Below are 22,832 nucleotides of genomic sequence, written 5' to 3' on the forward strand. Positions count from 1 at the left end.
TGTTAATATATTGCATTATCAACTTCGCCGACCAAATGCCTGTTATATGATCGGTGTTACATCTGCCATCGCAGTTTAATAATGTACATGTTTCCGAAATTGCATAATGACTGCTGATTTTCAATGTCACAGCTTTAAATGGTGTCGTGATCACACAATAATGATTAATAGTGACAAAACTCTTTCCATATTCATATGAAATCTCTGCCAAAATCAGAGTCGATTGTGCGATTCCGGTATCACGAGGATGTGCTCACGAATCCCTACCAAATTGGCATGATAACATGTGTTCATGAATAGATGAGCGTATTCTGATCCACCAGTGGCACTCGTCACAAACACACGCAAAGGAAAGTCAATTATTTCACCTAACGCACAGGAACATTATGCTACAAGTCGGAATAAGGAATTGTATCGGACATCAATTTTTGTCACTGATGCGTCTAATTTGGAAATTTCCCCCACGCAATCTATTTCTCCCTGAGATCACTGGGTATTAAACCAGAACAAATATATAAGCTCATTAACTAAGCAACTATGTAACAGTTGTTACAAATGATAGCGAAAACAACACTCTTACAAGACAATCGACAATACGCACTGACGGCCAATTAAGCCGGCGTTGACCAATTAACATCTAATTAAATGAACACTCTAATAAGTGAATCACATCGGTTTGGTTAGACAAGGGGAAAGGGGTACCGAGGGCCTGCCTATCCCTAAATATGTCTCTTGAACAATTACAGGGAAAGAGCACTCCAAGTTTGGAAGTACAGTAACGAACTCAAAGGGACCGATAATTTTGTTCGTTACGTTACGTTATAAGCGTAGTAAAGGGTTATTGCAAATGGCCGGGACCAAAAACGAAAGTTCGTTATGACCGTCACTTCGCTATAAGCGTGTTCGTTATGAACGTCGTTTACTGTATTGTACTTACCTTGGTGTCTGTTTGACGCATCTTTAATCACCTTTTAATAATCGGTCAGTTGATCAATGATGACTAACACATGTAACCGCCACAGGTTCATTAACAACTTCAGAAATCTATGATCTAGTACGTGTGACTTCATGTTTACACTGACAGCCAAACAACAACCAGCTACATCGCGGAATGAAATAGTTCTCCAAAACGAGAGGTGACATGAGCGAATGGATGCAGGACTTGCTCTTCAGAAACATCTTACGCAACACATCTGTTCATATAATATCCCCATTAGATGAGACAGGTCTGTAATGAACTACCTCAGTAAGTCAGTCACAATGACAGCGCGTCGTAATACATTTACATCAAGTACAAGACGTCAAAATGGCCGACACGATAAACGTAACGGGAGGATTTCCGAAGTTGTTAATGAACCTGTGGCGGTTACATGTGTTAGTCATCATTGATGAACTGACCGATTATTAAAAGGTGATTAAAGATGCGTCAAACCAGAGACATGGTCTCTGGTCAAACAGACACCAAGGTAAATTCGTAGATTGCTGGAGACGGTCACTGTCAGCCTAGACACAGATCGAATCGATACTGACGATAGTTTGGATGTGCATTTTTTCGTTTGTTCATTAGGATGGGCCGTAGCGAGGAAATTCGTGAACAATCATGCAGTCAAGCTCTCTTACGTTTCTCAATGTATACTGAAATGCTGAGACCAGGATTCAAGGTTCTAAATGATCAGAAATAATGCTTATATATTATGTTTTCGTGCTTAGGAATTCCCAGGGGTTTCCCCAGGAATGTGGAAGTAGTCCGTCAGTGTTTACGTCATTTTAAGAACACGATCTCGTGGAAAACGTATGAACGTCAAATTGTGTCGTTCATACACTTATGAACGTCAATTTCGTGGTCATGTGACCGACCTCTCGTCCAATGGAAAAGCTGTATATCTTGTAAACGTCAAATTAAAAAAATATTCATAGATGAACTTCACAGCGGGGTCTGTGGTTAGTATGTAACATGGTGACCTTAGTGTACGTGAACATAATATTACTATGACATAACATTTGTAATGCTCTCCTTAATGAATTTATGGGGTCTTCGTTTGCTTCGAATGTTTGCTTTAACGTGACATTATTGTTCCTTCCAAATACATCATGTTCCTTCACTCATAGATAAATTACTTTCTTTTGTCAGGTGCGTTTCTCATACCCTACTTTTTTGGAATTTTCACGTGTGCTATCCCGCTGTTTTTCCTGGAAGTTACCGTTGGCCAGTTCTCAAGTCGGAGTGCAACACATGTGTGGGTCCTCTGTCCTCTGTTAAAAGGTTGGTGATCTGTCAGGTTCTTGTCACAGTCTGTTTGTTTGTTTGTTTATTTGTTGTTTAACGCCGCACTCAGCAATATTCCAGCTATATGACGGCGGTCTGTAACTAATTGAGTCTGGACCAGGCAATCCAGTGACTGATGTCATGAGCATCGATCCACTCAATTGGGATCGATGACATGCATCAACCAAGTCAGCGAGCCTGACCACCCGATCACATTAGTCGCCTTTTACGACAAGCATAGTCGCCTTTCACCGCAGGTTTGGGTTGCTGAAGACCTATTCTACCCCGGATCTCCACGGATCAAAATGTAATACTTGCTTGTTTGTTAAGTTGTTAAACGCCAAACTCAGCAATATTCCAGCTATATGACGGCGGTTCAAACTGTAATATCATATCATAAGCACGATGTCCTAGACACTTTTGTGTGTACCACGTACATAACAAACGTTATGCTCAGATTCTCAAGTATAAGTACTTATTTTTAAGATATGTGAAATGAAATAGTTTCATTGTAAAAAAAATTGTTACGTCCTAAACACAAACTTAAATATTTTCATTGTTCCATAATTTTGACATGTTTAGGTCTTAACATGTTTAGGATTATTTTTAACAGCTAAACGTGTTTAGGGTCTAAAAGTGAAAACCCCTTGGAATTCATTGCAGGTAATTATGAAAAAGGAGTTCATTCTATATTTTTACTCGTGTTAAATAGGGATACAGAAGTGAGTATGTGTTGTGTGGATGGGTGGGGTTGTGTGGGTGGTGGTAACTAAAACAAGTCAAGAGCCTAATGTTGTGATCAGATATATTTTCAGCTTCCCATATGAGAGAACTACTATAAGTCAAAGAGCTACAACACATATATAAACTTTTGAACCTCGACGGGATACGAACCTGCAACCTCTTGATTTAAGGTCCCTCACGCTACCCCCTGTGCTACGGAGACTGTTGTCACAAATATCAATTTTTCTTGTCACCACTAACCGAGTTTTGTTAAGTTGGACATTCTTATGTTAATATTGTACCATGTTCGTTGTTGATATTGGGGGTATATGTGTTATGCTAGTGCCTGTCAATCTGATTTGCACATCTAATTTCAGTATATATTATACATCTTATCCATATTTGACTTATTGCCTAATGATATTCACTTTATGGACACATGTTTAAACGTGTTTAAATTCTAAAAATATTTTAACTTTAGACATGTTTGAAGACGAAACAGGTTTAAACGTGTTTAGATTTTAAACATGCTAAAACTTTAAACATGTTAAAATCTAAACATGTTCAAACATGTTTAAAGTCTAAACATGTTACGTGTTTTAAATTGTGAATATTTTTTAGATTATGGGGATATGGTGTTAAGGTTTTGTTGTGGCTATGAGGCAATAACTCATTTCATGTGTTTAGGCCTAAATGCGTTTAGATAGCCACATCAAACGTGTATTCTGTTTAGGATGTAAACGCATTCCTAATCATGTTTAGGTCTAAACATGTCTTGTCTGTGTTTACATTCTAAACTGTGTAATTGAACTAACGGGAGCTTCATATTGAATTTAATGGGAATGTCCAACACATTGTCATTGGAATCCCAGCTTTGGCACAAACACAGTATTTTAAACGACATGATGGAGTGGCTCGATCATTTTATCACCGTCTTCGCCATGTTTGTGGTTTTGATACAAAGGTCCATTCATGCTACGACCCAGAATATGTAGAGAGTGTTATGAAAAATCATAAATACAAAATATTTTGGAATAGGACCGTATACAGCCTCATACCTATCCATGCCAACAAATCTGATCTTGTCATGTTTGATAAATCCAATGAAATCATTTACATTATTGAATTTTCTGTTCCTTTTGACACTAATGTCAAGATTCAGGAGTGAGTGAGTGAGCAAGTTTGATTTTACGCTGCTTTTAGCAATATTCCAGCAATATCACTGCGGGGGGGGGACACCAGAAATGTGCTTCACACATTGTACCCTTGTTGGAAATCGAACCCGGGTTTTCGGCGTGACGAGCGACCACTTTTACCACTAGGCTACCCGACCGCCCCAAGATTCAGGAAAAGCATGGCAAATATGCAGACCTCGGTTTCGAAATGTCCCAAGTACCAAGTTGTCCGACTCCCCATTGTTATCGATGCCTCGCGTTTGGTACTTCCCAATCTGTTGACTGACAGTCGGAGAGTACCCGCGTTTGCTAACATGAATACAGCTCTTCTGAAAATCTGGGTAATGCAGGAGGCTGCAGTCTTTGGGGTCGCTGTCTGGGCTGCGTGTAGAGGTGGCAAGGGCCCTGAGCTGATGATTGGCCTAACCAGCATGACTGTGCCAGGATCACTCAAACCTCCTTTGCTGCATTTTATATTTTAATCTGTAAATCTTAATAATTAAGTGTTAACTCTGATAAACGTTTAAGCAAGAGACGCTCTTTGAAATCAATAGTTGTGAAATGTAGCTTCCAAAGACTGGAGCTGCTGGAATATTGCTCTACATAAAATACAAGTTGAAGTCATCCCTCTTGTCAGAAAGTTTTGTTAATACTTTATTGTCACTCTGAATCTTTTACACACAAAATGTGAATCTTTTACACATCGTCGCTTGTATTTCTAATGCAGGTGGGTAAGTCAGTGGATGGGAATAGGTCATTGACCATTATTGAACGATATTAGATCATCGATGTATCTGAAACCTTTGGCCAGATTCCCGTTTCTGGTATGATACACTTCATCATCCAGGTCGACCTCCACCTTACAGGGCCTGTATGAGACCAAGCGATGTCCCCGTGACGTCGCTCCATAACGTCGACGTTGTCAGCCCTCCGTTCCCACCAAAGTGAATCTCAGTAACATAGAAATAATCTTTTGGCAGGAGGACGCTGTCCCGGACCTTCCTCGAATATTTTATCCATCCCATAACGTCAATTAAACCGTCTGTGAAGTTCATCGAACTGGATGATTGCCGTTTTGCAATATTTGGATAAAAAGCAAAGTAACTATTTCGTGACATATCTGAGTTACTGAATTTGAAGTCCTGTCCGTTCGCTCGAAAACCATTAATAGACTTTAGGAAAACATTTGGTTGAAAACATAGGTAGATATATTCTCCAAGAACGGTGTTGATCGGCTTTGGGTAGCCATCAGGTTGTGGGGAGGTTATCGTTAGTGGTATTGTGGTTAACGATTGTATTTGCTCCAAGATACTGTCATATTGTCTGCCATCAACCCACCGATGTCGTAAAACAACTTTTCGTTGGTTGCATGTCACAGAATATGGTAAGTGTCTTTGAACTGAATTTGACCAACACCGTGTACTCTTTACTTCCTGCGCCAGATTTTCGTATTTCCTTGCAGCCTAAAATATAAATACAGATCTAGACTTGAATTACGTTAATGTATCAGTAATCGTTCGTTCTTTTGTTATTAAACGACGCACACAGACATATTCCAGCGATATGACGGCGGTCTGTAAATAATCGAGTCTGGACCAGACAATCCAGTGGTTGACACCATGAGCATCGATCCACGCAATTGGGATACGATGACATGCACCAACGAAGTCATCGAGCCTGACCACCCGATCCCGTTAGTCACCTCTTACGACAAGCACAGTTGCCTTTTACGGAAAGCTTGGGTTGCTGAAGACCTATTCTACCCCGGATCTTCACGGGTGTATCGGTAGTCAACTATGTTAGTGACACCACAGGTGTCATTTTGAAAATATGTTTAAGTGTCATATCATTGTGTATGCAACCTAGTAGCGACTTCAGCTATGCATACTTTCTTAATCTTTTTTTTTGTTCATGTATTTTTCACGGTATTTATGCGGTTTGGGTGGGTACCCGGGAGGATGAGTTGGTAATGTGTATAACCTACTAGCACCTCACAGGCAGCTTGGGTTGTAAACCTCCCATGATCCGTTGGTAGATCTCATGAACTAAAGTTCCGTCATTTGAAGGGGCACAGCTACTCATCATATATCGGGGGCGGTCGGGTAGCCTAGTGGTTAAAGCGTTCGCTCGTCACGCCGAAGACCCGGTTTCGATTCCCGACATGGGTACAATGTGTGAACCCCATTTCTGGTGTCCCCCGCCGTGATATTGCTGGAATATTGCTAAAAGCGGCGTAAAACCATACTCACTCACTCATCATCATGTGTGGATTATGGGGTAGCTATCGTGTGTCAGATATGGGGATATTCCTACCTGTTTGGATCAAAGGAGAGCTAGATGATATATGAGTGCCATCTGCAGGTGGTTCTTAGCGTTGTGATGCCAGGGCAATCAGTCCTCCATTACCGGTTCTTACGACAAGCATCGAAAACTGGGGGCCTATTAAGCCCATGAATCCACAAGGGTGACAACCAATGAATGTCGCATCAATTGTACTTTACACCATGATGCTCTGCGTTATATTTCCGTTTAAATACTCCAATGTGGTCTACTTTTCGTTCATTGTATATGAAACATTGGCAGTGTGGAATTACCGCGATATCTACTGCCCTACTTAGCACAGCAAATGTCAATGGTACCTTTTCCCGGAGATTCATAGGTACATTCACTCACATGTCATGATGACGAACTAATACTATTAAAGAGGACAGGGCTCACAAATAAACATAAAAAAGGCAATGTATTCTCAGAAATCCACTTATCGAAATCAAACTTTGCACTGCACCTCTCCTACTGGTATAGAAACTGTACCCTCAATGGGAGAAAAATCCAGAGTTTCAAGACAAAGGTCGCATAAATGTTGAAGTTAAAAATTCTAAGTTAAAAAAACATGAATTTTTTTAAAGAAAATTCCGAAAATACTTATATCAAAATCAATCTTTGCACAGCACCTCACCTATTATTATAGAAAGGGTTCCTTAAATTTTAAAAGAATCCATGAAGTAGTTATCAAGTTATAGATTGCACAAAATGTTGAAGTAAATCAAACATTCTAAATTCAAAACATGTAAAATTCATATTTTCTCAGAACATCCACATTTCAAAACCAAACTTTGCACAGCAACTCTTCTATTAGTATGGAAACTGTTAGCTAAATAAAAAAAGAATCCACGCAGTAGTGTTAAAATAAACAATTCTAAGTCAAAAAGGAAAAATTAGCTGTATTTTTTCTGAAAATCTAACTCAAACTTCGCATTGCACCTCTCCTATTGGTATAAAAAAGTGTTCACCAAGTTTGAAAAGAATCTATGCTGTAGTTTTCAAGTTATAGGTCGCACACAAACAATGTCCTCGGAAGGACGGACGCACGGACGGAATTCCTTGGAATAACTATATACCCCCGTACTAAAGGGTTGATAAAAATTATATCATACATACTTGATGCTGTAGTTTCACAAACATGCCCAGACTTGCATTTATGTTCTTTTCTTGATGACGTGAACTGGAATAAATAAAACACAAAACAACAAACAATGCCCGATAAAATGTTCTCCCACAAATTAGCAAATATGAAATATGTAATTGCTGTAAATACATGTGACCCACCAGCTTGGGGAAAGGGACATTACGGGTTCTAGACTGTAAATGTGCTGTGACGCCAAAAAGAAATGGGAAAATATATACTTCCACAAAAATCGCCACGTGTATGATTGTACAATTTTTTTTTTTTTTCTCAAGTTCGTTCATTATGTAAAATACAAACTTATTTCAAAACATTTAAGCATACCTTTCTACTTGCGATAAATTTTATTTCATATCTAAACACCACAAATGTCAGCGAACACGTGTATGGCTGGTTGGTTGTTTTGTTGTTTAACGCCGTACTCAGCAATATTCCAGCTATATGACGGCGGTCTGTAAATGATCTAGTCTGGACCAGACAATCCAGTAATTAACATCACGAGCATCGATCCACGCTCGATGACATGTATCCACCAAGTCAGCGAGCCTGACCACCCGATCCCGTTAGTCGCCTCTTACGACAAGCATGGTCGCCTTTTACGGCAAGCATGGGTTGCTGAAGACCAATTCTACCCCGGATCTTCACGGGTGCTGACAAACCAAGGGTCAAAATCCGAGATTCGAAACCCTACTGTGTGTAGTATGACCCTCGTGGAGACGAGTGAAAGATCAACTTCAGATACAACCCCAAAAGCAACATCTTATTTTACGGAATGATACTTCGTTATACACCAATGGATCCTCAAACTACTGGTATATGATCACAATTAGGTGTGCCTCGCTTGAAGATCTAAAAACGTACTTGCTTAGGAATAACACACGTTTGTCTGTGATATGCACATGATGCATCACCAGGTCCACGCCTCTCACATCGGTATAGAGGTCGAATCCTTCCCGAGGTGGGTATTTGACCAGAGAAAGACCCACACAGGGTCGCACACTCCAGAAAGGATCGTACGAACGATTCAGTAAGCTTGTCCGATGTTTGTGGATTTCGTTTGGAATAACAGTCCCGGGATGGTCGAAACATTGTCACTTGGACGCCATATTGATGGGAGGAGATACATAGCTTCACAAGCACTACAGCTACCAGAGAACCGATTACAGTCATTGTGCCTCGCTGGCAAACAATAGAATCCCCGCACTGTTCAAAGCGCATTTAAATCCCGGCACTGTTGAGTCCGGGCACTGTCGAGAGCACAATTGAATCCCGTCAGTGTTGGGAGCACAGTACTATACCGACTATGTTCACAGCACAGGGTCCTGGCACTGTCAGGAGTAGAGTTGAGCCCAACACTGTTGGGAGCACAACTGAATCCCGTCAGTGTTGGGAGCACAGTTGAATACCGACAATGTTCACAGCACAGGGTCCTGGCACTGTTAGTAGAGTTGAGCCCTACACTAGTGTAGTTGGGAGCACAGTTCAACCCTTCACTGTTGGGATCACGTTGAGAATATTCCAACTCACCATCAGTTATGAAGGAACATATCTTGTTATGTAGAAATGTCTGTTTGAGACAGAATATCTTTTCGACCATTATGGAAACCTAGAAGGGACATTGTCGCGTTGTCGCCCAAACAAAAACAAGCAAAACGTGTAAAAAAAAAAAACCACAGCGACTAAGCGATATTCGACCATTTGTCTCTTTTAAAAATATTTTTGATTTTACAAAAGGGCGACAACGCGACTTTTTCAAGGTCAAAAGATGCCCCCATATAAAATGTGTGCAAAAGGCGTTCAAATGCGCGACAATGCGACGTTTTCATAACGTCGCATTGTCGCTCGTTTCAATTAGTGCTGAGCATGTGAACAAAGAATATTACCCTCTTAATACGACATATTTTTTCCTTGAAAACATGTCGCATTGTTGCCAAATCTAAATGTGTGAAAGCCGCATTTTGATATTTATATAATTGTGTGAATGTGTTGCAAGCACAGAACTGATTATACTCCTCATACTAAAGCGACATATTTTGACACTGAAAATGTCGCGTTGTCAACCTTTGGAAAAAAACAGGAATATTATTCAAATCGCGATAATGCGACCACGCAACAATGCGATAAATGGTAAAAATGTAGCCTTGTCGTTATGTCGCCCTTTGGTTAATTATTTTTAATTTTCCCGGGGCACGGGTGGCCCAGTCGTCAAAGGCGCCGGGATTCGCTTTGCAGAGTTGCGAATCCCGGTTCACCCATATTATGTTTCTAGGTTTATCATCTCCATACCCGTGCTCGTGGGTTTCACTGAAGTGGTAAACGTCTGAGACCTGCATCACTTCGGGCTTTCCTCCCACATTTAGCTGACACGCCGTGATATAACTGGAATACTGTTAAAAGCGGCGTTGAACCCAACTCACTCACTCACTAATTTTCCCTTAGGGCGATATGTCCCTTCTACGATTCCATAGCAACTGCATCAAGGCACAATTGGCCACGTGTTTTTTAGGAGATCCAGCAAGTCGGAATATCAAATAGTCTCTAAATTCCTTTTGAAATCTGACTACGCAGTCATTTTGTTATAGTTATGAATTATTCATGCCTTCTACATACTCACTTTATCGTGTTGATTCCATTTCAACAAGGGCAAAAGTGAGCGTAGCTCAATAATACCCCCGACCCGCCTAGTGTGTCAGTAGTTTCAAATTATATAGCTTAAAAATAGTTTCACGCGTGGCCCTGTACATGTAGCTCACCTGGAAATACCAAGTTTCAGTGAAATAACTGAAAAAAGTGAAAAAGTAAGCAGAGCTTATTGATACTCTCAACGTCAACCTTTTCAGTGTCAACTCTGCAAGCTATTTTCAAAGCACTAATTATATAAATAAGTAAAAATGTAACCAGATCGAGCCTACAAATACCCCTGATTGTTCAACTTTTATACATTTAGTCTGTTTTTGTAAAAAGAGTACCACAATATAGGGTTAGGGTTTGAAAAATTCATAAAAAGTGGAAAATTAATTTTCTTTTGACTGCACCCCTCCATATGACACAGATTATATGTACTACGTTTGAGATGAATCCGCTGAATAGTTTAAGAGAAATCGCGCTGACAAAGTTTTCGGACGGACGGACGGACGGACGGACGGAACCTTGGTATAACAGTATATACCCCCGACCTGAAAGGTATAATAAACGTTAAATGCTTAGGTTGTTCACGAAAACTATTTTCATATTTCGATAAAGTATGAACAAAGAAAGTAGTGATTATTAATATTTTCAGAGGTATGTTTGTAGCGAAGACAGAGCACACAGTTACTTAAAAATATCCCAGAAAATATTCATGACCCCTAACATTTTTCTTAAGATATATAATAGCCTGTCGCGAACATCGAATGCTAACTGTTCTCGAATGCTGTAACGGAGAATATTGATATGTCATCCAACAACGAATACTGGTATGTAAAACATGTACACGTGGGAAGACATCCTGGAGTGAGTCAGGTCTCAGTCTCATTAAAATCAGATCTTAGTTTTCGCTACCGCTAAACAAAGATCTCAGGACATCCCATAACCGCTCACGTCAGAACGACCTTTCGTTAATTTTGACCGACCAATGAAATGACTGAAATCGATACTAGCGAATCGAGCTTTACGACACTTGCTTCAAAGTGGCGACTACTTTCGAAACATATTTTGACGTATTCTCGATTAAAAAATTTAAAACTGATAAGAAGAACATTCTGGAATGGCTTTATAGATGGCCTAGATTGTATGGATATAATCATAAAACCAGTAACTGTCAATCGGAATAACCCGTGTTAAATATTTCGTGGTTGCATGATCAGAAAACACATTCAAACTGTCACTTTCACGATCTGGTAAGCGACGCTCTGATTGGTTGGATGAAAGGTCGTTCTGACGTGACCCGTAATGGGATGTCCTCAGATCTTTGTTTAGCGATAGCGAGAACTAAGATCTGATTTTAATGAGATTGGTCTGGTCTCAAACCTGAAACCAACAAGCACGGATATGGTTCACTTGGTTGTTTGCTGAACGGCGCACCCAGCAATATTCCAGCTATATGACGGCGGTTTGTAAATAATCGAGTCTGGACCGGACAATCTAGTGATTGACATCATGGGCATCGATCGACGTAAAGCTTTCAAATGGTTTTATGGTCGACAAGTGGACAATATGTGTTTTCAGGTGAACAATTGACTTGCCTTTGCATGTGTTTGTGACGGGTGCTCGCCTTTTCACGAACACCTGGTATCATCACTATTTAATAGTAATTGATAGACACATGCTCGTGATTTAGTTTTAGCAGAGATTTCTTATGTTTATGAAAAGGGTTTGTGGCTTATCTTAACGTGTATTTTTATTAGGTATCGGCTTCTCCCAGCTACTGGCCTCTTTCATCGGAGCTGTGCTATACAATGTCATCATTGCCTGGTCCTTATATTACGTTTACCTGACCTGCCGGCCCGTGTTGCCATGGACAACGTGTGACAACTGGTGGAACACACCCATGTGTGTCACAAAGCTTGGCAACGATTCATCAACAGGCCAGCTTTACCTCAACAACAGTGCGCAGCATCAGCAGCTGATCATGATCACCTCGTCTTGGAGGAAATCGAATATGACACTGACGGCATCAGAAGAATTTTGGCAGTGAGGGCAACGATTAACGTTCACCTGTTGCTGACCCGTGATGATACGGGGTAGAATAGGTCTTCAGCAACCCATGCTTGCCGCAAAATGAGACTATGCTTGTTGTAAGAGGCAACTAACGGGATCGGGTGGTCAGGCTCGCTGACTTAGTTGCTGCATAGAATAGGTCTTCAGCAACCCATGCTTGCCGTAAAAGGTGACTATGCTTGTCGTAAAAGGCGACTAACGGGATCGGATGGTCAGGCTCGCTGACTTTGTTGAAGCATGTCATCGATCCCAATTGCGTGGATATTATGATATCATGATATTAATCCCTGGACTGTCTGGTCCAGACTCGATTATTTACAGACCGCCGTCATATAACTGGAATATTGACAACCAACCAACCAACTAACCAATTGCGTGGATCGATGCTCATGATATTAATCACTGGATTGTCAGGTCCAGACTCGATTATTTACAGACCGCCGTCTTATAGCTGGAATATTGCTGTGTGCGGTGTAAAACAACCAACCAACCAACCGATAGAGTGCGTGTCTTCATCCCCGTTCCTGACACACGCTGGCAGCGAACGTTCAGTTATCCATAGTAAATACTTGATTACGTTTACTTTCGTTCACTTCTATAGATACAACACGCTGTCCAGTGGCATTGACAATTTCGGGGCAGTACAAGGGCACCTCGTCATCTGTATCTTTGCCTCCTGGGTAGTAGTCTTTCTCTGTCTGATGAAAGGCGTAAGGTCTGTAGGAAAGGTGGGATACTTAAGTTTGTACCAATCTTTGTAACGAATTCAACATGTTGTTATGCGTTTGTATTTTATCAACCAGCCCAAATTTCACAAATCTGGAATAATATCAAAATGTGAACCCCAGTTTACTTTTACTTTTACTTTTCCAGTCGGGTCTAGTAAGGGATCCGGGAGAGAATAGGACTTCAGCAACCCATGCTTGCCGTAAAAGGTGACTATGCTTGTCGTAAGAGGCGACTAACGGGATCGGGTGGTCAGGCTCGCTGACTTGGTTGATGCATGTCATCGATCCCAATGGCGTGGATCGAATCTCAAAATGTCAATCCCTGGATTGTCTGGTTCAGACCTGATTATTTAGAGACCGCCGTCATATAGCTGGAATATTGCGGAGTGCTGCGTTTATAACAACAAACAAATCTGGTAAGGCATGTTATGAAACATTCACTGTCAGTGAGTGTCTAGAATAAGGATGTAACAGTATATTTTACAGTAATAAATTTGATAATGAAACTTGCAAATAACATTTTAAAAATTGCTGTTGTATGTTTGCATCCATCAATGGAAAATAAGCTATCGATTATGACTCTGCATTTAAGGTATCCGAGATTTGATTACGAGCGTTTCTGATCAGTTTAATTCTTTATTTCACTAGACCGACAATTTTATCAGATCAGTTTATAACATAAATAAATAGTTTTATGCTGAAATATTATTTTACAACCGACCTAAAGGTTTAAAAAAAAATAATCGTTCAGCAAGAAATATGTTCATGGTAATGTCTGCTTCCACATGTATGTATTATCAGAGAATTATTTGCCACTTGTAATAGGGTTACGGAATTTTACTGTAACTGATTTTTATTTTAGGTTGTGTACGTCTCGGCTGTGGTGCCGTATGTTTTGCTGACGATGCTACTCATCAGGATGTGCATGATGCCGGGAGCAGGGGAGGGAATATTGTACTTCCTTTGTCCTGACTTCTCACGACTTGCCTCAATTCAGGTTTAATAGCCCCGTCTTTCTTTAAACCAGATTTTCCTCAAATAGAAAGCGCTTACAGCAGCCAATCCTTTGGGCATAAGGGCTATTTTAAGGGTTATTTTTGCTCAATAACTGTTTCCCACATAAACAGGTGCTTAATTACCTTTTCAAGTAAAAGAAATGGAACGAATTGTTTTCTTTGGAAATTGTCTGTAAGGGAGCAAAATGTATTTTTTTTCAGTACATAGAGTTTGAAAAATATGATTAAACCAATATCGTACATCGTCGTTATTACGTTGTCCATTAACAATGAGTGAGGGAGAACAATTTCCAACATCATACAAAAAGCGACTGTGTTACACTAAGCGAATGCTCTCTCAAGGTCACATAGCGGCTTTTACACAATCTCATTAAAACCATATCTTAGATCTCGCTACCGCTATACAAAGATCTGAGGACATCCCATTACGGATCACGTCAGACCGACCTTGCACGAACTTTGACCGACCAATGGAATGACCAAACAGAAGGCAGCTTTCTCGTGCTTTACGGCACAAATTTCAAATTGGCGACTACGCTTCCAAACATATTTTGACAAATTCTCGATTACAAATTTGAAACCTGAACAAAAAAAACATTCTGGAATGGCTAATAGATGGGTTAGATTGTAAGGATTCAGTCGTTAGACCCGTAACTATGGTTCGGAATACCCCATGTTAAAGTTTTCGAGATTGCATGATTAGAAATCACATTCCGACTGTAACTTTCATAATCTGGTAAGCGACGCACTGATTGGTCGGACTGACGTGACCCATAATGGGACATCTTCAGATCTTTGTTTAGCGGTAGCGAGAACTAAGGTCTGATTTGAATGAGATTGGCTTTTACATGAAGCACTCATTAACATGCATTGTATTGACAAAAGGTTTGGCTGGAGGCGTTACTCCAAGGTTTCTACTCGATGAGCACCACGTATGGAAGCCTCATCACCATGAGCAGCTACGTTAACTTCCACAACACTCATTTGAGGTAATTGTCTCACTTTAAATCTAGTTCCAGAATAATATGGCCTTAAGTAATTGGTTGTTGCCTTGATATTCCAGATACACGTCGTCGGCCTGTAAATAATCGAGTCTTTTTTGTTTGTTGTTAAACGCAATATTCCAGCTATATGACGACGGTCTGTAAATAATCGAGTCTGGACCAGACAAACCAGTGATTGACATCATTAGCATCGATTCTCGCAATTGGGATATGATGACGTGCATCAACCAAGTCAGCGATCATGACCATCGGATCCCGTTAGTCGCATATTACGACTAGCACATTCGCTTTATACGGCAAGCTTGGGTTGCTGAAAACTTAATCGAGTCTGGACCTGACGAACCAGTGATTGATATTATGAACAACGTACCACACAGTAGGGGCACGGTGACACGCAACCAACAAAGCCTGATGACTCGCTCTGATCAGTCGCCTCGTAGACAAGGATAGAATACCTGAAATCAATTCTAACCCAGATGTTCCACATGGCGCTTAAATGGTGATTGTGGGGCACTTCGGTTATGTTATGTAATTCTGATTCTTGGATATTTGTTTTGGGCTCTATATCACACGACGCCGTGATATAACTGGAATACTGTTCAAAGTTGCGTTAAACCCAACTCACACACTCACAATATCACACCGTTCTGGTTTTCGTGTTCTGACGTAAAAGGGTCATTCTTTAAAAAAGTAACATTTTGGCCTATGAAAAATCAACAAATCAGGATTCATTTATGAAATGTTTTTTATTGAGCAGATAAATAACATAACAATTACTGAATATAAGTGTAAAGTGTGCAGGCTTAATATGTCTTATTTTCCTTTTTGCAGAAACATATTTTTCGCATCTCTGTAACAAATGTCTGTGCTGTTTCGAATTCCGTGCATAAAATTCAGTTTTTGTCACCGAAAATAAATCTAAAATGAATTAAATTTATGATATAGTTGTTGCATATTGGCATAGTTCAAATACCAACAGCTATTAAAATTCATTTATTGGCATTACTAAATTATTAGACTGTAAATATATGCATACAATGGAATTATTTGCCGAAAGATGTACGATAAACTTGTCTACTGCTTACACTGAAATGGAACTACCATTATTCTATAAGGTAATAATAGTTATTACACTCATTTTATGAATTACATATATATTTGTCAGCAAATGTCATTCAAAGATTGGCCCAGCTGAGTCATTCATAGAAATTGCACTGGAAACACAGGCTAAAAGAATATGTACATTTATTCGACGTATACGAATGTATATGTCTGCAGTTCAATCGACGGACCCAACTGACAATAGCACACACACACACACACACACATACACACACAAACACACACACACACACACACACACATACACACACAGAATCGGTTCAGCCCTCCGGAACACGCCATCTCTCTTTCAACGGCAATGATAGGCTGCCTCTCGGTTGCTTTGCTTTGGTTGCTTTGTTGTTTCACGCCACACTCAGCAATATTTCAGCCATATGACGGCGGTCTGTGAATAATCGAATCTGGACCAGACAATCCAGTGATTAATATCATCAGCATCGATCCACGCGATAAGGATTGATGACATGCATCAACCAAGTGAGCGAGCCTGACCACCCGATCCCGTTAGTCGCCTCTTACGACAACCATAGTCGCCTTTTATGGCAAGCATGGGTTGCTGAAGATCTATTCTATCCCGGATCTTCACGGGTAATGTGGGAGAATCATCACTAACTAACATAATGATCTGTTCCAGGTCCAGGCCTTGGGTTTATCATCTACCCAGAGGCCATCTCCCAGCTTCCCGTACCTCACCTGTGGGCAATCCTGTTCTTCTTAATGATGTTCTCGATGGGAATAGTCTCAATGGTAAACAATAGCACATAAATCGGGTTTTGTTTAAATAGATTTTATGCCCGCTTCTGTTTGAACCGCAATCTTTTTCACGCTTGCCAATATTGTGTAAAAAGCAAATGTTTTGTGAATATGATCGTCCTATTGTTCAGTTATTCATAAAACGTCAAGGGGGCACGGGTGGCCTAGTCGTCTAAGGCGCCGCGATTCGCTGTGCAGAGTTGCGTCCCTTGTGCACGCCAGAAACCTATGATCGTGGGTTCGAATCCCGGTTCGCCCCGATTGTTTCTAGGTTTGTCAGCACCATATCTCTGCTCGTGGGTTTCACCGTGGTAAACGTCTAAGACCTGCATCACTTCGGGCTTTCCTCCCACATTAAGCTGACACGCCGCGATATAACTTGAATACTGTGAAAAAGCGGCGTTAAACCCAACTCACTCACTATAAAACGTCAAAGTCAGAGAATAACCAGTCTCGATTATCTGCCGAGACCGATTCCATTGGGCGTAAAAGACAAACCTGTGAAAATTATATGACTTGATCACTGAAAATCAGTGTTTGTTTTTGTGATTGTTGTTTAACACCGCACTCGACATATTCTAGCTATAAGACAGCGGTCTTTAAAATATCGAGTGTGGATCGGACAATCCAGTGATCGAAATGAGCATCAATTACGCAATTGGGATACGATGACATACATCAACCAAGTCAGCGAGCCTGACCACCCGATCCCGTTTGTCGCCTCTTTAGCCTAGTGGTTAAAGCGTTCGCTCGTCACGCCGAAGACCCTGGTTCGATTCCCGACTTGGATACAATGTGTGAAGCCCATTCCCGGTGTCCCCCGCCGTGATATTGCTGGAATATTGCTAAAAGCGGCGTAAAACCATACTCACTCACTCTTTCAAAAGTCTTGAAAATCGTTGATGATTCCAGATATAAAAAATAATGACACATGGTTTGCCACTCGACACTAACCATATAGATATAACCACCGCAACGATATATGAAACAATTTCAGTCCCCATTATCAAGTATAACGTAAGATGAAAGATATGTGAATTGCTGTGATAATCTGCGAATATATTTCTTTAGTTTGGATCCATGGAAACCGTTACAGCTGGAATTATAGAAATGTGTCCGAAGTACCTTCAATGCAGAAGACTGTGTACGTCACTGCTGGAGTATGTCTGGTCAGCTTTTTTTTGTCCATCCCCTATACCAACGAGGTGAGGAACTTTGTACACTCACACATGCTTCATGTTCGGAACTCGATCATTTAGGACCCTCACAAAGCAAATGTTTCATCGGCGAGAATCCGATAATGATACATTATGTATGGTGTTGTAATGAGACCACTGGGATCTCAATCAGTGAGTAGCTGGTGTTGCAATGACACCACTGGGTTCTCCGTCAGTCAGTAGCTAGTGTTTCAATGATACGAATGGGTCTCAATCAGTGTGACACCACTTGGTTCTCAAGAAGTGAGTAGCTGGTGCTGAAATGACACCGTTGGGATCTTAGTAAGTAGCTGGTGTTGTAATGACACGACTGGGTCTCACTCAGTGAGGTGCTGGAGTTACAATAACACCACTGGGGTCTCAATAAGTCAGTGGCTGGTGTTGCAATGACACGACTGGGTCTCAATCAGTCAGTAGCTGGTGTTACAATAACACCACTGGGGTCTCAATAAGTCAGTGGCTGGTGTCACAATGACACGACTGGGTCTCAATCAGTCAGTAGCTGGTGTTGCAATGACACCACTGGGGTCTCAATAAGTGAGTGGCTGGTGTCACAATGACACGACTGGGTCTCAATCAGTGAGTAGCTGGTGTTGCAATGACACCACTTGGTTCTTAAGCAGTGAGTAGCTGGTTTTGACATTATACCGCTGGGATCTTAATCAGTGAGTAGCTGGTGTCACAATGACACGACTGGGTCTCAATCTGTCAGTAGCTGGTGTCAGAATAACACCACTGGGGTCTCAATAAGTGAGTAACTGGTGTTGACATGACACCACTGGGGTCTCAATCAGTCCGTAGCTGGTGTCACAGTGACACGACTGGGTCTCAATCAGTGAGTAGCTGGTGTTACAATAACACCACTGGGGTCTCAATCAGTCAGTAGCTGGTGTTGCAATGACACCACTGGGGTCTCAATCAGTGAGTAACTGGTGTTACAATAACACCACTGGGATCTCAGAAAGCGAACTGAAAGTTGGCTTTCATATGGAGACCAGATGTGTTTTCAGTTGCATCTGATAAAGCAGATATATTCTTATTTATGACTACCAGACTAGATTTTTCTGCTAAGTATGGATCTGCAACAGTGTATTTTTGGTGGCAGGCACATTTGTTTTTATCACCACGATCTGAAGCATAATTAAAAGTTTTAAGCATTTTCTTGGACTTTTTATTTATTCCGATAAAGTCACACCCCTAATTCCCAAAATTGATGTATATCTAATTGTACGTTGAGTTAGTTTCTAAAGATGTTCATGTACTAGAAATACCACAAAACTTCCTAAACTCGGACCATCACACATCTATTCATTCTACAATGAAATAACCTTATGGTATTGGCAATATAAGCTGCAAATTTGCTTGTCTTGAAATACAGATAAGTAAGTATTTTAAGTTTAGGTAAATTCGATTCAACGGGGTTTCTCTTTGATCCATTTCTTATTTGGTTGTTCAGTCATTTTTGTGTAAAGCCATATTTGCAAACTTAAAGAGCCTGATTGTCCTATGTTCAGGGTGGGATCTACCTCTTCCAGCTGTTGGACTGGTACTCCTCTTCCTTCAGTGTCATGCTCATTGGCTGTCTCGAGTGTGTCGCCATCAACTGGATATATGGTTAAGTTCAGTGTTACTTGCTGACATATGTCGTTATGTGTTTGCAATAGGACTCCGGCCATCAATGACTGAAGGTGACTATGCATGTCGTAAAAGGCGACTAACGGGATCGGGTGGTCAGGCTCGCTGGCTTGGTTGATGCATGTCATCGATCCCAATTGCGTGGATCGATGCTCATGATAGCAATCACTGGATTGTGTGGTCCAGACTCGATTATTTACAGACCGCCGTGATATAGCTGGAATATTGCTGAGTGCGGCGTTAAACAACAAACCAACCAACCAACCAACCAACCAACCAATTGCGTGGATCGATGCTCATGATATTAATCACTATCAATGACTGGAAGCTGTGTTGAACCTTTAACAGAAAAAAACTATTCAATTCAATTCATTTCTTTATTTTATGAAAGGCCACAGGCCCATATTCAACGGAGTTACATGACATACATTATAAGATACAAAGGCAAGGTAACAATTCACTTCGTAACAAAAACGCATTATGTATGTACAAAGCCAGTTGATGTTGTGTTAGAAGATCATTCAAATTGGCGTTAAACCCAACTGACCCACGCACTCATTTCGTACGTGACTATCACATGACACAACACAACTTGGCAATAAGTTGTTTCCGGTCGATTTTTTATTAAATGAAATATTTATGCTATGTTCGACTTCAAAACTGGCGTCTAGTTATTTCACATGCGACAGCACCTGGCGATAATCGGTTTTGGTTGTTGTTGTTGTCATTGTTGGTTCGTTGTTAACGCCGCAGTCAGCAGTATTTCAGCTATATGACGGCGGTCTGTAAATAATCGAGTCTGGACCAGACAATCCAGTGATTATCATCATAAGCATCGATGCGCGCAAATGGGATACAATGACATGCCTCAACAAAGTCAGCGAGCCTGACCACCTGATCCCGTTAGTCGCCTCTTACGACAAGCATCGTCGCCTTTTACGGCAAGCATGTTTTCTGAAGACCTATTCTACCCCGGATCTTCACGGGTCCGGTTTAAAGAGAATTCGTGAAATATTACTCCATTGCTGCCTGACGTATCTATCATGTAGATGATGGGACAAGCCGAGTGGATCCGAGTGAATTAGTTCCCAGAACTTGCATACAAATTATCACCACACCATCAGCAATAATGTGATGGTGTGACTGTTGAAGCCAGTGCTATATGATACAAACAACACTTTCTCTGCGACGTTTACATAGCTATTATGTTTTTTAGGTTCAAAGACATTGAGCAGCAATATTGAGATGATGACTGGACAGCGATTCCCTGTAGTGCTGAAAGTCATGTCATCCTACATAACGCCTTTCATTCTCTTTGTAAGTAAAATCAAAGAAAATTATAGAAAAAGTCATGAATTGATGCTGATACTGTAAAATATTGTATGATTGATTATACAGTGGAAAGTCATGTGCCATTAGAGTTCAAAAATTGGTTTGATATAAAACCTGTGTCAATTTCAGATGGTAACATTTCCAAGAAACATTGCCAAAAATACAATTCGAAACAATTAAATGATTATCTTGTCATAACAAGTTATTTATATAAATAACAAATCGTCCTGGATTTCCATCTAATTCACAAATGCAATTGTTCTGAACTTTCTAATACATTTACAATGTGGGCCTAGTGGTTAAAGTGTCCGCCCGTCAAGATGAAGGCCAGGGTTCGATTCTCCACATGGATACAATGCGTGAAAGCCATTTCTGGTGTACCGTGTCTTGATATTTCCAGGAATATTGCTAAAAGCGGCGTAAAACCGCTTTTACTCACTCCGCTGTGAAACAACAAATAAATAGCTGTGGCCTTATGTCTGTGTATGGATGACGATGACATAAAATCTTACTCACTCACTCACACACATGTACAATGCTGTGTATATTTTTCAGGTTTCCCTAATATCCTCCTTGTTTCTTTACGATCCTCCATCCTATGGTGAGTACATGTATCCTGAATACGCCAAGGTGATTGGAATCTTGATGGCGGTGGTGATGTCGTTGCCCATACCAATTGTAATGGTTTTCGAAATTTTGAAGAGGAAGGGAGGCATGCGTAAGGTGTGTTTAACGTACTCGGAGTTCTAACATCATAACGTAGAATGGACTGCGTGTGTTATCCACTGAAATGTATCGCGATCTATACAAGGAATGCCTCCGTGGTCTAGTAGTTGAGCGTCTGCCCAGAGAGCGGAAGGTCCGGGGTTCGATCCCCGGACGAATCAATCCAAATTACGGTAGTAGATGGTACTTGTTACCTTGCCTGGCGCTTGCCATTAAGGTCGGCTCGGAGTCAGTATACTGTGTCTGAGTGAGGTACTCATGTTAAACTGCGGCATGGTATCTCAGTGAGCCTGCACTACAAATCGGCATCAGTCCGGACTAGTACAAGCACCCCACACACAAACACACACATGTGCATGCACGTCGCTATATAAGTGCAATAATCTTGGACGCGACGTTAAACCCTATTTCACCTCACCTCACCTATGATAAAGTCGGAATCGTACAATGGACCCTGCTTTTACTAAATCTCTTATGATTATGTACATGTTTTTGTCGCTTTTTTCGAAGTCAAGATTACTAATTAAGGGCTCCTAAACACCACACATGAGGCCTCACGTCCTTATTCCCGTTCTAATTGCATGAACACAGTTCATATTTCCAGGTAACTGCACGTACATTACCTGTAAACCTTGTAACGAAGTAAATGATGCGACTGTAAAATACTTACATGTTCCCATGGTTCAACTGAAGATGCCACTCAAGTATTTTCACTTTATTATGTTTTGGTGACGTCGAGGTTGCACAGTTGGAATGTTCCAGATGCGAACACGTTTGTTTAAAGTGTGTCTGAGGTTTTATTACGGAGACGCGATGTTGCTATACCTAACGCCTTTTGACCTGGGGTATCCCCTACAATGGACTTATCTATTCTTCCATGTGAAGGGGACACGGGTGACCCAGTCGTCTAAGGCGCCGCGATTCCCAGTACAGAGTTGCGTCCTTTGGGCTCGCCAGAAACCTATGATTGTGGG

At 40.9% G+C, this 22,832-nt stretch overlaps 1 protein-coding gene and 1 pseudogene across 1 annotated transcript; one reads left to right on the plus strand and one right to left on the minus strand.

Annotated features, from left to right (window-relative positions):
- Positions 1-847: 847 nt before the first annotated feature.
- Positions 848-21,882, plus strand: LOC139453837 (sodium- and chloride-dependent glycine transporter 1-like; annotated as a pseudogene).
- Positions 5,025-6,186, minus strand: LOC139444354 (uncharacterized). The gene is made up of 2 exons (XM_071225298.1): positions 6,160-6,186; positions 5,025-5,627 (listed from the first exon to the last, which is right to left on the minus strand). The coding sequence occupies exons 1-2, from the start codon at positions 6,184-6,186 to the stop codon at positions 5,025-5,027; spliced, it is 630 nt and encodes a 209-aa protein (XP_071081399.1).
- Positions 21,883-22,832: the final 950 nt, after the last annotated feature.

The sequence above is a fragment of the Haliotis cracherodii genome, unplaced genomic scaffold (genome assembly GCF_022045235.1).
Source record: "Haliotis cracherodii isolate W230 unplaced genomic scaffold, xgHalCrac1.p SCAF_10, whole genome shotgun sequence".
Lineage (NCBI taxonomy): Eukaryota > Metazoa > Mollusca > Gastropoda > Lepetellida > Haliotidae > Haliotis > Haliotis cracherodii.

What these genes read in the sequence shown, in the direction of transcription:
- LOC139444354 (XM_071225298.1), bottom strand. Translation starts at nt 6,186, where the DNA reads ATGGGAGGTTTACAACCCAAGCTGCCT. An exon ending in GTTTACAACCCAAGCTGCCT is followed by an intron (nt 5,628 to 6,159) that starts GTGAGGTGCTAG and finishes TTTATATTTTAG; the next exon opens with GCTGCAAGGAAATACGAAAA.